We start from the raw sequence: 19,237 nt of genomic DNA, 5'->3' as shown, positions 1-19,237 counted from the left end.
GTGGGGGACAATGTGGGACGCAGCTGACGCTCGCGACGGACACCAAAAATGCATATGGCACAGCTTGTCAACCGTTCAGTAACATATAATATAATAAACTGTAAAAAAAACAAAACAATTATAGATCTACAAATAAAAACACAGAACACAGAATTGCAGGTGGAATTATCTGCAGTTAAAAAAATACAACACAAACTGCTAGTAAAAAGGTAAATCTCTGAGACATTAATATCAATAGGACAGGGGCGAAGCCAGAACGTGGCTCATGGGTGGGCCTGGAAAAATCAGGGTGGGCCTGAATATTTCTCTCACTGAGCACAATCCTCCTATCCCGACACATCGTATATTCAAATAAAATGATAAACTGAATAATATGAAGTTCAGATCCTCCTTAGACAACCACAATTATACCATTATTAATAGACAATACAATAAAAAAAAAAACACAACGAAACACACATTCAAAAATAATTTCATAATTACAAAAACCTATTAGTATAAGTATTTTCTTTTCATGAATCTCACAGGGTGGGCAGTCTGTCAATCTGGGTGGGCCTGTGCACACCCAGGCCCATAGCTCCGCCCTTGCAATAGGAGCTCACAATAAAGGCTAACATTTGTCAGTCTCATCATGTCTTGAGGTAGATGCACTTTAACAATAGTTACACTCACACAATAGAACCTTGTCAAATCTCAAGTCAACATGTAGAGCATGAAGTGCAGTAACAATTTACTACATTAACAAAGACAATCCAAAGAAAGCCAGGCTACTACAACCACTGCAATTCATATTATTTTCAAATCAAACATCCACAGTATAAAATGAAAATAAAACAAGAAATATATCAAAAATAGTCAGGAGATAACAATACTGTAACTACAATCAATTCAGTTGTAAACAAACGTGTCTACCATTGCAGCACTATGCACTTCCAGAAGCAAGGATAGCACTGATGAAACACTTTAGGTTATGTCCATCATAACTCAGGTCTTTGACTTTATCTGGCTTCACCCACGGACAATGAGTTCCCAGACCTTGTTGTAACTGCATTTCATTTTCTTTGAAGTCTTACTACTTTTCTTAGAGTCCTCCATTTTCATTAAATCATCAGAAATGACTGGAAAAGTAATTTAGCGTAAAGTTTTAGCGTCGCTAAAATGCTCGGTTTGTGGTAGGCGTATCTTTAAAAACTATTACCTCCATGTGTTTGATTGACAGCATACCCGTGCCTCTCACAGTCTTGCACGCAGACAGTCACGCCCGCCCGAACACCAATACCCCAACACAGACACACACACAGCCCGAGACCCGCCCCTATAATAGCCTCCACTGTGTGTTGTCTGCTCTCAGCACACAGGCGTTTAATAAAAAACAAGATTTTAGCCGCACGTTTGAAAATTGGTGCCTGCCGATCAGACATGCGGGACAGCGAGTCACTTTGCCGGACGCACCAAAAATCATTCAAATGCGGGACAGTCCCGCGCATATCGGGACATATGGTCACCCTACTTACACGATTCAATTTAAGACACAGGAAATTTCAGGTGTCTTATTCAAATGCAGGCAAATGGCCTTTTTTTTCCGGTTGTGACTGTTCACGTTGTTTTCGCGTGTCAATCTGTACAGCATTTGAATTGCAGGTGCGCTCTCCTGTGTGTTTGTTTAGGAAAATCACAGCAAATCCCCACCTGTCTCCACATACTCCAGTAGCCAACAAACATCAACTGGCAAAATACAGGTGAGCTTGGGACAAATTGTTGGTAACTCTTTTTTTAAATGATTGATTTGTGGTAGTTTCGCCGGGCTGGGCACAGATGCCCGTTGTTTTAGTGCAACATTCTCACAGATTAGAGAATAAAGCCATTCACTTTCTGGATGCGCCATACCATTGTGGTTTTCAACTGATAAAGAAAGAATTTGAACTTTGCCTTTAGGAGATCTTGTGACTTTTTGCTGCTGTGAAGTGGCCAGTTTACAGAAAATAGGAGATGGCTGAGAGGGGAGGCATCGATACAGTCATACGAGAGAACAATGATGAACTCTGTGTGACCAAGAGCTTGAGGCACAACTTTTTACAAAATAACACTCTTCATTGACTTTGAACTTTTTACTGCTGGTCTACTTCTCTGTCATAGAAGAATTTTGTTTCTCTCTACAGTAGATGCAATAATGAGCATTCATTTTAAATCTCATCTTATTTAATACTTTAGATTTTTAGAGTATGCAGAAGAGACTGTGTTAAATATGTTTGGAAGTGTATGATGTATTTTTCCATGGCACGTGCTCAGCGTAGTTTTAGGCCCCTAGCTATATTTTGTTTTGCTCTCTTTCCTCTGAATGGACAGCATTATGACGTCTTATCTTGAATGCACGCTTAAGTGGCAAAACCACTCTGACAGCATTTTTTTTTTTTTTTTTTTTTTTTTAGAAAAGAAGTAAAACTCTTTGATCCGTGGCCCATTTCATCTGATGGTTTTGTAGTTTTTTCAAAACACGCTGAAGAAAAGTTGTGGAGAACTTTAAGAGCAGAAGTCAAGCTTTACTTTGAGCATTAATCTGAAGCTTTTTAAATGCCAAGGTAAGTTTCTGTCTTCGTGTTATGCAAATAAAGGTTACACAATATCATTATATTTAAAATGTGTTTTACAATTTTAAGATGTGTTTTAACATTGTTGTGAGTGAATAGAAAACTGTAATCCAACATTAAATCTTTCAAGAGAAATTCATTTTTGATTCTTCTTCAGGCACATGGTGATGTTTGAAGTCAGCGGGTCACCAATTAATGTTCTCACACTCTTTCACTGTGACCACAGGCCATGGAGGATTCTGTATTCTCTGAGAAAGGTAAGAAGCCGATACTACTGGACGATGGAAACTGACTTTAGTTTTGAAAGTTTAGTTTTAGTTTACAAAACTCTGTTCAGGCAACAGAGTGGGGGATGTGGTCAGAATGTCCGCCACACTGAAATAAGACTCGAGATTCCGGTCACTGAGTTTGCATATTGTGCCGATCCTTTTCTCTCTACTCTGGTTTGCTCCCACATTCCGAAAACATACGTTAGGCCGGGCTAGGCTCCAGCCCATCTCTGAACCAGAACAGGACAAGTGTGAGAACATACATTGAGTAATGAACGAATGAATGAATCAACGACTCCCTTTTCAGATAGCAGAACAACACAGATCCCCATACATACATATTGTACACACAGGACATTACTGTGTAATGGATAGAAATAAATTAAATAGACCAATATCAGATTTCTACAGGCATCGTTAGTCTTCAATGTTATGGTAACAAAAAGTTGGTGTTCAACACAACTTATGATCAAAGCGAGGCAGTCAAACACTCGTATCTGAAGGTCATATCCGAGTAATTCCGATGAAGCCGTGTCTCTGTACTTTCATACGGTGGCACACCAGTCCAGTGTAAAAGGGAATTTGTATTTCTTTGTACTACTTGGGTGCTTGTGTAAGTCGCAGTCACCAATACTGCAAAGATTTTGGAAAATTTCCATGTGCAGTTTGGGTGGGACATTTTGGGACACTTTCTATAAAATAATTACCGGTAGTTAAAACAAGTTCCTTTTTACTTTATTATAGTGTGTCATCACTGTATTTAATTGAAAAACAAAAACATGAATATTTAATTGAATAAACATGTTTCCTATACCCACCCCAACAACATTTTAGTTCCCTGTCATAGACGAGCCTTCAAATGAATAAAAATGTCCATTTTCAATTAGTCCCATGGAAAAACTCTATCTTTTGAACTCTTTGCTTTGTACAATTAGTAATGAATAACCCAACTCCATCTGCATGGTATCCACATGAATGGGACCCAAGCCACACAAGCCAATGAAACATAATGGAAAAGTGGTATCTCAGAGGAATAGGTGCATTGATTGGATGTATAATGTCAGGTCTGACTGGCACCTGCATCTGAACAGCTGTGATTTCTCTCTGATTAGACTTCAAATTGCAATTATTTTCTATATCAATAGCGCACGATAATGAAATGATTTTTGCCAGGATCCCAATCGACTTGCACGGTTCACGGTTTAGTATGAAAATCTGTGCTTGTTTCTCCAGAAGGCTGAGTTGATCACGGTGCAGGGCGACAGCTGCGCTACAAATCAGAGCCCATTTACTGGTGACAGAGTCATTAAAGCCTGCTCATCTCATAAAACACAATGCACATGGTCAAATACCACTCACTCCATTCACACTCATAACTCAGTCTACTGGGCACACACTCACACATCCCATTACCATTGCACACAATCCCTCACAAAGTTAAACTGAGCATGCAAAGTAGAATGTGCATAAGGATAATAATAATGGTAATGTCACAGAGGTAAAGAGGTATATTTGGTGCATAACAGCAGTGGTATACAGTTTCATGCTGTGTGTAATTATTGCTTTGAGATGCATCCACACAAAACACACTTCTGATGTGCAATATACTGTCTACATATGCATGCATATACAGGGTGTCCCATTATTTTCCATACATAGGAGAAAAAAAACCCCAACATTTTATTTATATAATATGCTCTACTTGACTACCATTGTTCTGAAAACGCATTTCAAAGCGTGTCCTCCACTGCTGAAAAACACATATTAGCACAGCTGGGGTTATGCTTGTAACGGCGTTTGTGATGGGTTCCGTGAGATGATTTATGTTTTGTATCTTTTCCTGCTACACCTTGGCCTTCAAATGCCCCCAAAGATAAAAAAAAAAAAAAAAAAAGTGGGATGGGATCAGGGAGGCCACTCCAGAGGACCATGCCAACCAATTCAAGCAGCTAAAACTGCTCATCTAACCACTTAAATACCACAGTGAAATGGAACTCTGTCTTGTTGAAAGTATACTGGGAAATGAACATCCTTGTTTAGCATTGATGGAAAATTCTCTTCACGGAACATGGTTAAAATACTTCTCGGCATTATTTCCAGCAATACAAAAAGTTCCTGTAATTTTGTCACCCCATACAGTTTACTGGCATCAGTGAGTGATTAAGAATATTTCAATAACGTATGGTTAACGTGGTTAGTGTCATTGTATTTTTATTCTGTCAAATTCGATTACAACCACGACTGACTGTTTCCTGAGCAGGCCAATATGATTTAAATCCTTTGCTCTTGCTCTACAAACCCCTCAATTTCTTCAAAAACCACTGATAAACATTCAATATTCACTATATTATGTTAAACAGTATATATTATATAACATTTAATATATAACATTGGCGGGAAAAGGGGAGGAAATCCTGGATAAAGTTACAGAAAAAAATCCCAACTCAGAAAAAAATATTGAACAAAAGAAGAAAAAAAAAAGTGTGAATATGCGAATCTGCGAATATGCACGGGTCAACTGTAGTTCGAAGTTGTAATATCACTAATCACCACTAGATGGCAGACATGTCTTATAGGTGCGCTTACACTGGGTCTTAGACTGCAATGTGAGGAGGCCTAATACTTCTTTTGTGGATTTGGAATGCAGGACAAATATCGTTCTGTATCCCAATAATATTAACATTTTGAGTGAGATTATATTTGTGGAAAAAAATGAACAAAATGACTTTTTGCTCTTTATGTTGGCTTCTTCTTTAGCACTTGTTTGCCATCTTTGAATGGCGATTTTTATGCCAAAGAGCCCTTTACACTGGAAAATTTAACAGTATGTGGTTATTTTGTTGTTTGCTTCAAACCCTTTCTTTTTGGGTCGGGATAGTGGATCTTTTATACTTGCATTGAAAAATGTATTATTAAAAATGTAATATATTCAGAGCACATAATTTGCATTTCTGCACTTATTTTGTTCATATATAAGCATTATATTTGGAATGACATGCAGGACATGACATTTTTGTCCTATTTGGCTGGTTTGGAAGTGGGTGGTCCTGTGTGGCCGTCCTAGTGCTACTGATGGAAAATTGTGGCCTTCTCCAGCATTTAAGTTGCCCATCCCTGACATTGCTATCTATCTAGTCTGTCTATCAAGCTGTCTGAATAATGTGGCTGCAGTCTTACGGGTAATCAGCAGATGTCACTGTTTTGAAGAATTCAGTCACTCAGGATTTTTCCTAATACACTATAGTATTATATTGTACTGTACTATACATTCAAATGGTTGCATTAATGTGCACGCTTTACTGTTCAGGCAGCTAAGGACCTTTACCCTTAAAAAAAATGGTCATTGAGGTTGGTGGTGTCAATAAAAAGGTAAAAATGTCATCAAAAATCTTTTTGCCATATCTAAACAGCATGTTTGCCGAACTGATTTCCAGCCAGCACACGATTAAGTTTCAAACGATTTCCCATTACCTGCTCTCGGTCGTCGTCTACTCCTCTCTGCTCATTTATAGTTATTAGCCGCAGCAGCCGTTCCACTCGTGTGTGCTGCACCTTGTTGACTTTAGCCTCATTAGAAGGCCAAATGAATATGACAAGTTGTGACATTAGACCACAGCTGGAACGAATGTGCCAGCCACTCACTCTCCAGCATAGCTAATTTTTCTCGCCCCGCTTTCCACTTACGCATTGATTCGTTGCTCACTTATTTTACGGCTAAGGGTTTGATTTGTTTGCGGCAATATTGGAAATGTAGATGGGTATGTGTTTTGAATTGGATTGCACGCTTTGATGCTGAGATAGATTGTAAACTGTGATTTTATTAAATCCTTCATTAGGATTCATCAGCAAGATTGAATCAGAGAAAGGTCACTGTGCAGATGCGCCCCCACCTCTCTCCTTTTTGCTCCATCTCCCCTTATGTATACCCTCCTCCCCTAGCTCCCTTGTTTACCCCCACCCCCTGCTTCCACTCCCATACTACAGCAGAGTGGACTGCATGGCTCGCAAACATCATTTTCCCCTCATGCTCTCTTGAGCTCGCTCTTCCCTTGGTGGCCCTTGCCTGAAACACATTTGCGATGAAATCGGGAAAAAATGATCATCATGGGCCTGCGAGAGAAACACAAGGTGAAAGTGACATTAGCGTCCCCCAACAACCACCTCCTCACAGCCGCACAGGCCGGCGCCGGTGGGACGCTGGTGCCACAAATCATTTGTATACTCTCATTTCTGCGCGCGGCCCGCGATGTTGCTTACTGCTTAGCGAGCAGATGACTTTCAGAAAGAGGAGAGAATTGGAAGAGACGGAGAGACGAGGAAACAGAAGGGGGGCTGATGAGCGTGAGGATGAGGGGAGGTGTGGCAATTTGCCGGCGTGAGGAGTTGGATCTGAAATTGAGGCAGAAAATGTGAGCACCATATGTCAAGTTCTACAAAAGGGAGACAGTCACTATGTGCCTATACTGTGAGTATATTGGCACAATTTCAGTTTCAGAATGAAGCGTTTTGTGTTTGTTATTAAATAACCTTCGCCATTGTCTACATCATTGCACCACACCCCCCACTACCCCCACCCCCCCAATACAAGGAAATTGGAAATGTGCTGCACATATTGTCAGCCGCAGTTTGGTCATCTTTGTCTCCCTCACATCTACAAGCACACACACCCTTCCCCCCATCCCTGCCCAGTGTGAGACATCATGATCCTTCTGGTACACTGAATATATTCTTCATGCAGGCTGAGCATCGGTCCATGCAGGTGAACATGTGACACAGTATGAAAAGATTGTTATTTTACCCCCACAACCACACACCTGAATCACCAGGCTCATAAAACAACCATAATCGTAGCTACAACTGCATGCATACATACATACATACTGGAATACCAGATGCATCCACCCCCATGTGCATTTAGACGCATACATATTTTCATGTCTACATGCGTATACACAGACGACATACAGACTGTGATTTTCCATACAAATGGACTTTGACTGCAAGCACACACACACACACACACACACACACCCACATCCAAGGTTGGTTGTGTGTAAATATAGAGCAGAGACGCTTTAGCACAGTGACCTGCAGAGGAACCCACACACTTTGCCTGCTAGTTCCACAGGGCTTTGTGTTTTCAGGAAATCCATGAAGTATTCATGGTCAAGTCACAGGGATCTGTAAAGCAGGATATTAGAAACCGCTACACATTGTGGAAGTGGAAGTGCATTGCAAGCAGCTCAGTGGGACACTTGAAGTGTTAAGCAATCCGTGCTGAATTTTGAAATGAAATCCTTTTGCGCTATTTAATACGTATTATTTTTATTTCTTTTGTATGTAGGCTAGACTAGTGTTACATGTGTGCGTTCGGGTTCCTGTTTTGTTGACATTTGTGTGTGTGGGGGGGTGGGGGTGGCTGTGGGTCTGGGGGGGGTTCCTTTCCATGCTCGGCTGGCTTTGAGAAATAAGTCCTTTTTCGTCATTATCTGAATGCCGTCTGAGAGTTGACTGTCTTGAGCACATGTAGACGCTCATGCACACTTGCACACACTCACACATGCGCACACAAAGCTCAGTGTGACCCACATTTATAAGATCTTGCCCTGCAGGGTCTCCAGGGAGTTCCACGGGTGGGGTGTCCTCATCAGGGTGCATCATGGCGGCAGCTTGATTCTGAGCTTTGCAACCTCTGAACTGTGGACTTTCCACCCCTTAATAGGATTGGGTTCATCACCACCGCCAGGTTAAACTTTTCTTTGCCGGTTTTGATGGATCTTACTGCCGCTGAGATGGTGAGATTAGGAAGGGACGGAAGTGATGTTATGGATATCCAGTGCAGGACCGCTGCAATCTGGGATGAGAATAATCTGGCAAAGTGAAAATGCTACTAACTGAAGTTATTTGACATTAAAAGATGAATGTGAGACAAGAGATCAAGAATGCGATTTTATTTGTAGGTTCGTATTTCTAGCATTACTTGTAACAAAACACGAAATATTGTGGTGAAGATTGGAACAGATTTAAAAATAGGTTACAGTCAGTAAGACCTAATATTTAAGTGCAAATCTTTGTTTGCAATAACCGCAGTATGCCTGTGCTCAGTGACATCCCAAAATTTTGTAATGTTTCTTTTTATCATGCTTTTCAAGGCTTCCACTACAGCTCCTTTCAGTTGTTATTTATTTAGAGGTTTACTCCCTTTAGTTTTGTTTTGAGCAGGTCAATGCATACTCCACAGCAGGGGCCTCAAACTCAATTTATGTGGAGGCCACTGGAAATAGAGTCTGGATATCTCTGGGTCTCTTCAAGTATTCCTTAAAAAAGGGAGATTCAGATATTAAAAAAAAAGTAATCCAGTCTTCTCACTTTTTATGAATAATAGTTCAGAACATTAATGGTTCTTCTACTTCAGAATGTGAACAAGATTGGTGACCCGGTCTTCTTTCTCAACTCCCTAGTACTTTGAATACTCCTCAGCATGCCTAATTGAGTAATGACATCTGATTTCTTGACCCTGAGTTATGGTAATCCCGAGGTGATTTAAAAAAAATAAAACAAAACAAAGTGCCAGGGCAACAACAGAACAAAACTGTTGGGGACCACACTAACATTAAACTTTAATGTCAAGTAGGGGGCCCGCAAAATATCATCCTGTGGGGCGCAAATGGCCCCCGGCCCGTGGGTTTGAGACCACTACTCGACAGTGTTTATGTTCGGAGCCCGACTCGGCCAGTAAAAAAACTCTTCCACGTCTTGCCCTAATGAACTCTTGTGTTGTTTCTGCAGTGTGCTTTGTATCATTAATTTGCTTTATGGTGGGAAGTCTCAATTTGTTTGCTTGCAAATTTCGGTGACTTGGCAGACAGCAGTTTTCTGTAGACTTCTGAGTTCATTTTGCTGATTTTATGTGTTACATTATCAATGAAGTCTGTCCCAGGAAAAGCCATACAGAATCTGGCAGATGAGCAAATATGTTGATATGTCATGAAAACTCCTTTTCTCCAAACTTAAGCCTTTCCATGACTTTGTAATCTATGTCTCATTCATTCCGGTTAGCTTTGTGCCAGATTTTATTCCATTTTTTTCTGTGTGTATTTTTGATACTTCTTCTGGCATCTTCTGGCATAGACATTTCAATTTTATTCATGAAGTCTTCTGCAAACAGTAACTTGTGTTAACTTCTCTTCTGTCCTATGGAGGTTGTTGCTGTCAAAAACTGTCATTTAGACATCCATACAGCTCTCAAAATATGTCTTTTGTCTACCGTTTTTCTTCCTTCATCTACCCATTCAACATCTGTCACATAGTGCACAGTAGTTTATTTCTTTTTTAGGGTTTTCCAAATGATTTGTACAGGTAAAAGCCAATGTTTGTGCAATTGCTCTGATTGATTTTCCATCTTCTCTCTGCTTCGCAATTGCAGTGTATCAGATCCAGGTATAAATAACTCGAAATAAAAACGGAAACTGTGATTCTTGCCTCATATTCATCTCTAAAAAGTCAAACTGACTTCTATAGTGGATGTCAAATTATTATAGTCATAAATACTGCTGTGTCCATTATTGACAGCAAACGACTTACTATTTATGTCTAAGTAAACATTTGGTTTGAGCTGCAAGTCATCAAAATGAGGGATTATAATGAGTACAAAAAAACCCTCTAAAAGCTGTTTATTTAGTAGATGATATAGATGAAGACCTCCATTCCAAACAATTATACGTAGGTGATTGTTTACTGGTCTGACATGGTTCGGTATAAGTATACTTTCCAAACTTAGTGCAAGGGACAGGCTATATGAATACAATCCATATGGCCTCATACTGTATATTGTTCCACCGTCCATACTGGTCATTGAGAGATCTCTTTCAAGATGGGCTGAAAATTCTCAGCTGTTTCAACATTTTTATGGACAAAACATGCCATTTCATGAGTCAGCATTTCATCTTGGCACACCGTGCATTAGGATAGAATAGGTTTTTATTGTCATTGTTGTAGAACAATGAAAAGCAATTTAGCTACTCACAGTTTAGCAGCTTTTGGTTAAGCAGCTTTTGAAAGGGTGCATGCACACCAAACTATAGTCAGTTTTATTTATACAGTGCAAATTCACAACATGAGTTTGCTCAAGGCTTTTTACATATGGAGCAGGTCTCAAACTACGTTTTTCACACTTCTCAGCGGCCAAGGGAAGGAATTATGTATACAGTATACAGTATGAGACAGTATATTTCAGAAAATAACTACAGTGCAACAGAGAGCATCATATAATTAGTAGTAAATTAAGAAGTTATATTAATATATTGCAATTAGAGCTGTCAGATAAAAGTTGTCACTGTCCATATTGCATCAATAATCTAACGTGTCTTCTTTTCTTGAAAAAACAGTTTTACTGGTGTATTTGTATTTAATCAGTAGTGGCTCAAAGCAGTCAAACCTGTGATTTTCTTTAACAGTAGTTGCAAATACAGGCAGAAAGCAAGTCAAGTTAAGTCAAATTTATTTCTATATCCCTTAAAGTGGAAGTCAACCGAAACATATTTTTTTCAAGAATATGTTCTATGCAGAGCCCTGAGTGGTTGTGATGTCATTTTCAGTCAACAAAAGTGAAAAATGGCCGCCCCCGGGGATGGCTAAAAACGGGTGGATTTTGTTTCTTAACTCATATTCCACAAACACAATATTAATCAGAATGCTGTGTTACAACTAATGGGGCTGCATAGAACATATTAAACATGGGTTGACTTCCGCTTTAATCACAGTCGCATGTGTTTTCCAAGAGATACCATTGAACGCTTAGAAGAAAAAAAAGCTAGTGCTAATAGAGCTGTGAATTGTATCATGCAATGTTTCAAAAAGCACTTTGCATAAATTGAGATGTTTTGCCTGCTAACAGAGCACTGCTTGTGACGAACTGCAAACTTTTCAACCAAGGGTGAGAATAGACACTTTCTTAGCTGTAAATTGGGGTCGTCCTTTATATAAACAGGTGGGTGAAGTTTTGTGTTCGAACTCAACAACGGGATGGCTTTGAAAGCACGCAGGGGGTGACGGTAGTAGACAAACTGAGCTCTTTTGCCGTTGTGATCTTCCACCTTCATGAATAATTCTGCAGTGCTGCTTTTCATTGCTGTTGTAGTTGTTGTTGTTGTCGGCTGTGGTGTCACTTCTGTCTGAGAGAGATGGCGGGGACAGAGGACTCTTTACACTTCAGTCCCTTCTGCACTTCCTTTCATTCAGAGGCACAGGAAGCAGCAGGAAGAGAAAGAGAAGGGAAGTCATGTCTGCCTGTCTGGCATAATGGCCTGTTTGTGCCTTTGCACTGGTTTGTAGTGAGGAAGAGTAGCCGAGACAGGAAAGCAGGGAGCAACCAAACTCTTTTAGACAGCGAGAAAATACCTATTAACCTTTCATTTACTATCTGCAAAGTTAAAGCACCACACAACTGTTGTTGCCGACAGTTGGTTTACACTCTGGACGTTTGATTCAAGAAAAAATACAAAAAGCTGCTTTGTACTTTTTTGTATCTTAAAAATGCCCAGTATAGTACAAAATATATACATATTTGAAACTTTTTGAAAAGTTTTAAAGTTTATGCAAACTTACCTTGTTTGTGTTGGGGCAGGATAATGGTATGCAGCTGGTCGCATTCGTGTGCCACAATGTTAGCGTTTTTTTTTTTAACTCCTGTGGAAATTATGCCGAGCTCAGACAACACAATTTTTTTCATCGTTGACGTTGGTCACTATGTCAGATTACCAGACATCGTGTCATAAAATCAATCAGTGTCTTGGACCACCGGCCGAGTTGCCACAATACAAATCTGACACCAACCAGACCCAGCCTGATCACCGCTTGCTGCCGCCATGCGCGCGGTCTGATGGTACAGGTCAAAAAGAAAGAGTCCGCGCAGCAGGGAAACAGTTTGTGGCCAATGCAGGACCACGGGACTGTGGGGGTCTGTGGTGTTCACTGGAACTTGGCTCTGCAAGTACAGCGGGCGGATGGTTCCACTGTATTTTCAATTCCTCTGTCTGGCTTGTGAGTCTGAGGTGGAAATAGTCGAATCCAGCCTCTTGGCACAGCACGTTTGTCCATATTGTTTAGGCTTGATCCAATTGTCCGTTCCCATACTCATTTTTTTCTTTGCTTCATCAGTGTCCCTCACTTAGATTCACAGCCCCCCCACAATATCTTCTTCCTCTTTCTACAGTATATGCACTTTGTCTTGCATCCTCTGCTGTTTCCCATAACTCTGTTTTACACTCAACCCCCATGCCCCTCTCCCCCTCTATTCTCTTCTTCGATTTCCCCGGTGGACTCTTACAGTAAACTGCCTTGCGTAATTTATATGCAGGGCCTTCTTTTTCAAATGGATGTGGTGGAGGGCAGAGGGATAGTAGAAAGATAGCACAAAGGGGAAGAGCTTGGATTGAATCCATTATCACAAGTATTGAAAAGACGCAGAGGCACAAAGACTACTCTGGCCTAGTCCAAGGTTTTCATCTTAAGGGAAAGAGTAATACATTGAATTCCTCTCCAAACACTACTAGTAGTAATAATGATGATAATTATTAACACTTACAGTACTGTATATAGCGATTTTCAAGACACCTAAAGACACTTTACAAATTGAGGGAAAGAAGAGTAGCCTGCTCTCAGTAGTTAAAAGTTGAGTACCGTAGTCAGGTAGTGTGGGGCCAGGTTATGGAGGCTTTGTAACTCAGGAAGAGGATTTTGATGTGGATTCTTTAGGGTAGGCTGCAGGGTAATGAGAAAACTGAAAGGAAGTAACCACTCACTACTTTTATTGAAATAAATGGAGCTATGTGTATGCCTGTGTCTACATTTCCCATTGATCTCAATTCTCTATCGTGATCAATCTTGAGGTCTTGCATGCTGCAAGAACTACGATAAGGGCAGGAAAAATCTTCTTGGACACACTCCACCCCGGGCAATACCTTTTGCAGCTTCCCTCCGGCAGGAGCTATCGAATGAGTCAATTTATTGAAGTTAATTCAGTTCAATACAATTTTATTTAAATTGTACCAAAGTAAAACAGTTGTCTCGGGGCACTTTACACATGAAGCAGGCCAAAGACCACACTCCTCAATTATTAAAAGACTAACTGAACCCAGGAATGGTTCCATTGTTATCGCAAGACCTCGAAAAGTGTCATGGAAAACGGTAGAACCAGTACAATGGGAAAGGGGCTTTAGCGTGCTTGCCACTGCATGGTCTAGCAAACGTATAGGGTGTGCACTTGCTTATGCCACCATATTCTCAACATTTGAAAAAGATCATTTATCAATGGAGATAAGATTTCAAAACTGTGACCGTGTTGAAACAATCCTTTCAGCCTGTTGGGGAACATCTGCCTAGAAACCTCCAAGGCCTTTCATGACATTGGATTAGCGTCTTTTAGCATAACGTCTTAATGTTTTATGATGGAATCCGTTTTTTTCTCTCTGATGTTAATACAATGTAGCGCACACGATAATTGGTGGCTGCATGGTGCAAAGGCGTAATCTTGAGTTCCTAATAAATAATCTAACGGGAGTAGGGGATTAGTGATCATTACTGCAACAATTCTCAAAATGGCCACATTTCATCTAACATTTAATCATATTTTGAAAGTGTATATTGAAGTTTACTATAGGGGACATTAATCAAGAAGAGAAATAGGAATTTAATTATTGTTTGTACAGGAAATATCCAGACCATATAAAAGTTGGAAAGCTCCATGGAATGTAATTAAAACGTGATGTTATGTGTGATGACGGACCACAGTTTATATGGAGCCCCCACTAAGCAATAACTGATTATGAGTGAGGAAAAAAAAAATGCTTATTAGCAGCCAGTAGACAAAGAACAAGCACCGTGTTGACCTTGATTTCAACAAGCTCATCAGAAAACATGCTGTTCTGAAAAAGTGGATCAAATAATAGAAAATTGTGTCTATAGGCAGTATAATATAGCAACAACACATATCAGTTTGCCTTCCTGCCATTTTCAGTTCAGTTAAATTAAATTCCACGCAGCTCAATTTGACTGGATTCACTTCTAGTCAGATATCTTTCAAAAAATAAAAGCATCTTCCATCAATCATCAATGTGTCTCTCTAGCTCTGCTCAATTTGAAGCAGCTGTGCAAACTACTTCAAAAACTATAGGTTGCTAGTTCCAAAGCCGTACATTTACTTCTAGAAACAACCATTTTCTATTACAAAAATGTGATGCCAGGCCAAGAGTGACTTGTTAAAAACAAACATGTATGGTCAACTTCTCTATTGTAACATGGTCATATGCAGTAGATTACAGCTTTAATATAGCAAACAAATTGTGTGCTGGTCTGAATCTCGGCCTCCAGCCATAAATTTCAATGTGAGTGTGAATGGTTCTTTGTCTTTATGTGCCCCGCAACTGACTGACAATCAGTCAAAGGGTACCCAGCCTCTCACCCACACTATAAAATCCAATTAGATATCATTACTTAAAAAAAGCATGCAAACCGGTTGCACTTAAAAAAACAAGGAAAACTAGTTAATTTTAATTGTACTAACTAGAACTTTGTAGAGTACATTTACAAAGGAGTTTAAGCAACTAAAACAATCAAGAAGAGTGTACTTGATAACTGACTTCAGAATACTTTTGACTTAGTAAAGACTACTCAGAATTACTATTTTAATCTACTAAATCACAGGTGTCAAACTCAAGGGCCAAGTGCCAGATCCGGCCCGCAACCATATTTTATGTGGCCCGCGAAGGCAAATCATGTGCGTCAACTTCATGTTTCTTGCAAATTGTTGTCACTTTTAACAACACTGCAATGTGTTATTTGTTACCACTCCTCCCCTTTGAAATATATTGAAAAATAATTGAACAAACATTTACTTATCCAGCAATTTGTTGTGTGTATGTGATCATATAAGGCGATCATACATTTATAAGGGTTCACAGTCATAATAGCCCTCCGAGGGAGACCATAACTCCGATGTGGACCCTCTGTCAGGGTCTTCCCCACACTTCCTTTATTAGCCTCGAAGATCTCAACAAAGCGTGGGATGTGCCGGTCGAGGGCCGAAAAAAAGTCCATCTGTAGGTTCTTGGTGACTACCCTGTTGAACTCTGCATAGACCTGCAATACACAGCAAAAAGCAATGGTAAGTAAATAGGGTTCGGCCAGTGTGGAAAAATATATTTACAACCGTTTATTTGATTTTATTAAAGCAGTATTTAGCAGACTGTCATTTAGTGTTTAATCACAACACAGAATGACAGAACTACTGAAGATGAGCAGATCATTACAGCCACTGAAAAAAAACAAAGTAATAATAATCTGTTCTGGGAAAAGTCGAAATTCTGATGAAAAAAGTCAGAATTTCTTTTTTTCTTTGAATTGTACGACTAAAGTCTGAATTCAGAACAGGGGGGTGGAGTATTGCAAAAAAAAAAAAAAAATTATAATTATTATAATTTCAGGACTTGTCTCTGTAAAAAGAGCTGGCCACTGCTCTTTCAAAGTTTTCACTGGAGGTCTGGCCTCTACAATCTCTCTTCAGGAGCCAAAATGAACGTCAGCCATGGCATCCAAGTTTTACTCGGTGAATAAGCAGAACATCACCACCACTCACCAACAGTCAGAGCCCACTTTATGGCACCTCGACTCCCAGGGACCTAAGTCTGTTACACTGCCAACTGCAACAGTCCAATAAAACACAGAACGACAGAAAAACTCATCAGCGCCAGGGAAGTATGCCATCCAATAATAAATAGACAGACCTCACAAAACCAGTCCAAGGTTGGGTCGCTCATATCATATTTTTGTTCAGGACAACATGCGGCTAGATAGCGGATGCTAACACCTGCTGGCGGTATTAGCGGTTAGGCTAACATAAGCTTCTAACAGTCTCAGCAGTAATTAAAACATATTAAAAAGCACAAAAAAATGCTGGATAACGTACCTTATTTTTCTGCAAAACAAATGATGTTTGTCACAAGCATAAATTCCAAGTCCGCAGGCTGTCCTCAGTGCTCCGGCCTGTGGTAGCATTGTTAGCAGAGCGGGAGAATGTTTTCCTTCCTCTTTGTACAGGTAACTGCGATTGGTCACCTTTACAACGACCATTACCGCCACCTACTGACCCGGGTGTGGAATAGGTCAGGCTTGAATGACAGTGGTTTTGCTCCTTAATTGTTTGTTGCTATATTGATCTTAACTATAAATGAAGTAATCTTCACTCAAAACACTAAGTACTTTGCATTTTTAAGCATGCAAGTGATTGTTACTTAATAAATACGAGTCATAAAGGCATATTTTTGATAACCTACTAAGGTTGACTCCCGTTTGCATGTCAGGGCAGCTATTGGATTTTACAATGCAAAATCAAAGAGGCTCCAGCTCACCCCTGACCCTAATGAGGACAAACTGTTTAGAAAATGAATGGAAGTACTGTAGTGTGTTCAACTTTTTTACTGTATTTTAAGTAGCATCCTTTTCACAGAGTTCTTTCGTGCCTTGATAAAAGTGAGACATAATGGATGGATGGATAATTCAGGCTCCATGTAATCAGGCTGACAATAACCATAAATAAGTGCCTTATAGCAGTAAGTTACAAGAAGTGAGCATACTATCCTTTCAGTAAACGTGTGTAAAAATGATAGCATTTTTTTTTGTCAGACCAATGAAAGAGGCTTTAACTGTTTGTCAGCTAAAATGCCTCCTCGTGGCATCATTGCATGGACATATTGGACTGATGGTATGGGGTAATACCATTCTCCTTATGTGGTATGAGTAAGCCAGAGTTCCTGTAAGTCTGCAAAAGTGTGTGTGTGTGTGCGCGCATGCATGTTCAACTTCAGCCCACAGTGCTAACCACAGTTGTTCCAATATGCCATATGGCCAAATCCTAATCTGAGCCTCATCCTACTGATATCACAGTGATTGACTTCTGTAATAGGATCTCAGCTCATGCTTTGGGTCCCATTTAGGGACACAATGATATGATGCAAGTTGCTCTAAAACAGTTTTAGGTCAAAAGCACAAAAATACAATTCAATCAGATTTGTCTTACTTTGTAGAAGCTACCCTGTCAAGAGAACTCAACTCAAGGCAAATATTCAAATTGCTGAATGGCAGTAAACCTTTCCTCTCACCTACTGAGGCCAAAAAGTGATCTCTCCCCGGCCTCAATAGCCACGTTTCATTGTGTATCCACAACGTTACAACGTCTGCAGTGACTAACCAGGGTTATTCCTGCTGCACTCAGGGAGCTCTTCTCATCGCTCTCTGCATCTTGATCAACTCTCCTGACCCTTTCTTGATCAGTCATTCTACATGACTTTCTTTGCTAGATGTCCTCTGTACCGTGCAGTAGGTTTCGATCTTCTACCTTTCCGCTCTGTAACCAACTGCGGCCTCAAAGTCTGGAAGGAGAAGACCTAATGTCCTTTGGTTGTATATATGTGATTGTGTGCCACTGCTAAATTTTGACCAAACAGCACACACATTACTTGTCAGCGTTTGCTTTCAGTTCGTACACAGCTTATCTCCTCCGACGGTATCCCTTTTTCTACCCACCTAGGGTGACTGAGGAGATTTAGTGTGATGCTTGAGCTGTGTGTGTTTTTGGGGTCTGGTATTTTATGGCACATGTCAAAAGTCACTTCACCCCCAGGGGGTTTCCTCAGAGCAATCCCTTGCGTGCTTCTCCCAATTTTGGGCGTGTGCAACAGCGCATGCGCTTTTGCCTTGTTTGAAGCAAACTTCACTACTCTCTGTGTTTGAGAGATAACGACCCCTGAGCTATAAAACTAAACACACACAAATACACCGAAAACTTGCCAGTGAAGGGGAAAAAAAACACGTTTCAGAGTTGGACTTAACAAGAATGAAAGCACTGAGAGTTGTCGGCTGTGACAATTGTCTTTATTGTACTTTCAGGCTACGTAAGTGTCCCTCTCTCCTAATCTCCGGGGTATTGTCCAGAAAGACATCACTGATTTTCTAATACAATCAGCAGAACCACAGCTGCACTACCACCATGCTTAATTGCATCATGGAGTCAGTGATAAAGTCTGGAGTGACCTGCTGTTGCTTTCTGGAAGGCTGAGCTGCTTGTTATGGCCTTTTAGCTTTTCTCTTTTTTTTTTTTTTTTGCATCTTAAAGTTGAAGCGGGAAAGCCTTTAATGGATTTACAGTTTCGACTCCTTTGGCTCCTTCCGGGCAACAGGACGCGGGGAAATCAAAGTCGTCTCTTCACAAATGATCAGTTACCGTCATTGTTAGTATAGGATTATGATATATTTAAGTCAAAAAGATCCCTATTTGTATATATTTTGCAAATGTGTTTGTACAGCTGAAATGCAGAAATTGAGCTT

The 19,237-nt window shown here is 40.2% G+C and overlaps 1 protein-coding gene and 1 long non-coding RNA gene across 2 annotated transcripts in view; one reads left to right on the top strand and one right to left on the bottom strand.

Moving 5' to 3' along the window:
• Nucleotides 1–2,749: 2,749 nt before the first annotated feature.
• LOC147153093 (myelin transcription factor 1-like) overlaps nucleotides 2,750–19,237 on the top strand; it is a 94,798-nt gene continuing 78,310 nt past the window's right edge. The window contains 2 exon segments of the mRNA XM_086024026.1: nucleotides 2,750–2,809; nucleotides 2,812–2,845. Coding sequence (XP_085880152.1) covers nucleotides 2,750–2,809; nucleotides 2,812–2,845 — 94 coding nt within the window.
• Nucleotides 14,810–16,922, bottom strand: LOC147153094 (uncharacterized). Its single transcript, XR_015088558.1, has 3 exons — nucleotides 16,821–16,922; nucleotides 16,491–16,554; nucleotides 14,810–15,994 (listed from the first exon to the last, which is right to left on the bottom strand). It is a non-coding gene; the product is annotated as an uncharacterized LOC147153094 (long non-coding RNA).

Source organism: Filicampus tigris, chromosome 1 (genome assembly GCF_054856515.1).
Source record: "Filicampus tigris isolate MCC_2025a chromosome 1, RoL_Ftig_1.0, whole genome shotgun sequence".
Taxonomy (NCBI): Eukaryota; Metazoa; Chordata; class Actinopteri; order Syngnathiformes; family Syngnathidae; genus Filicampus; species Filicampus tigris.
Note: the sequence above shows the minus strand (reverse complement) of the source record. Positions and strands in the feature narration are given on the sequence as shown.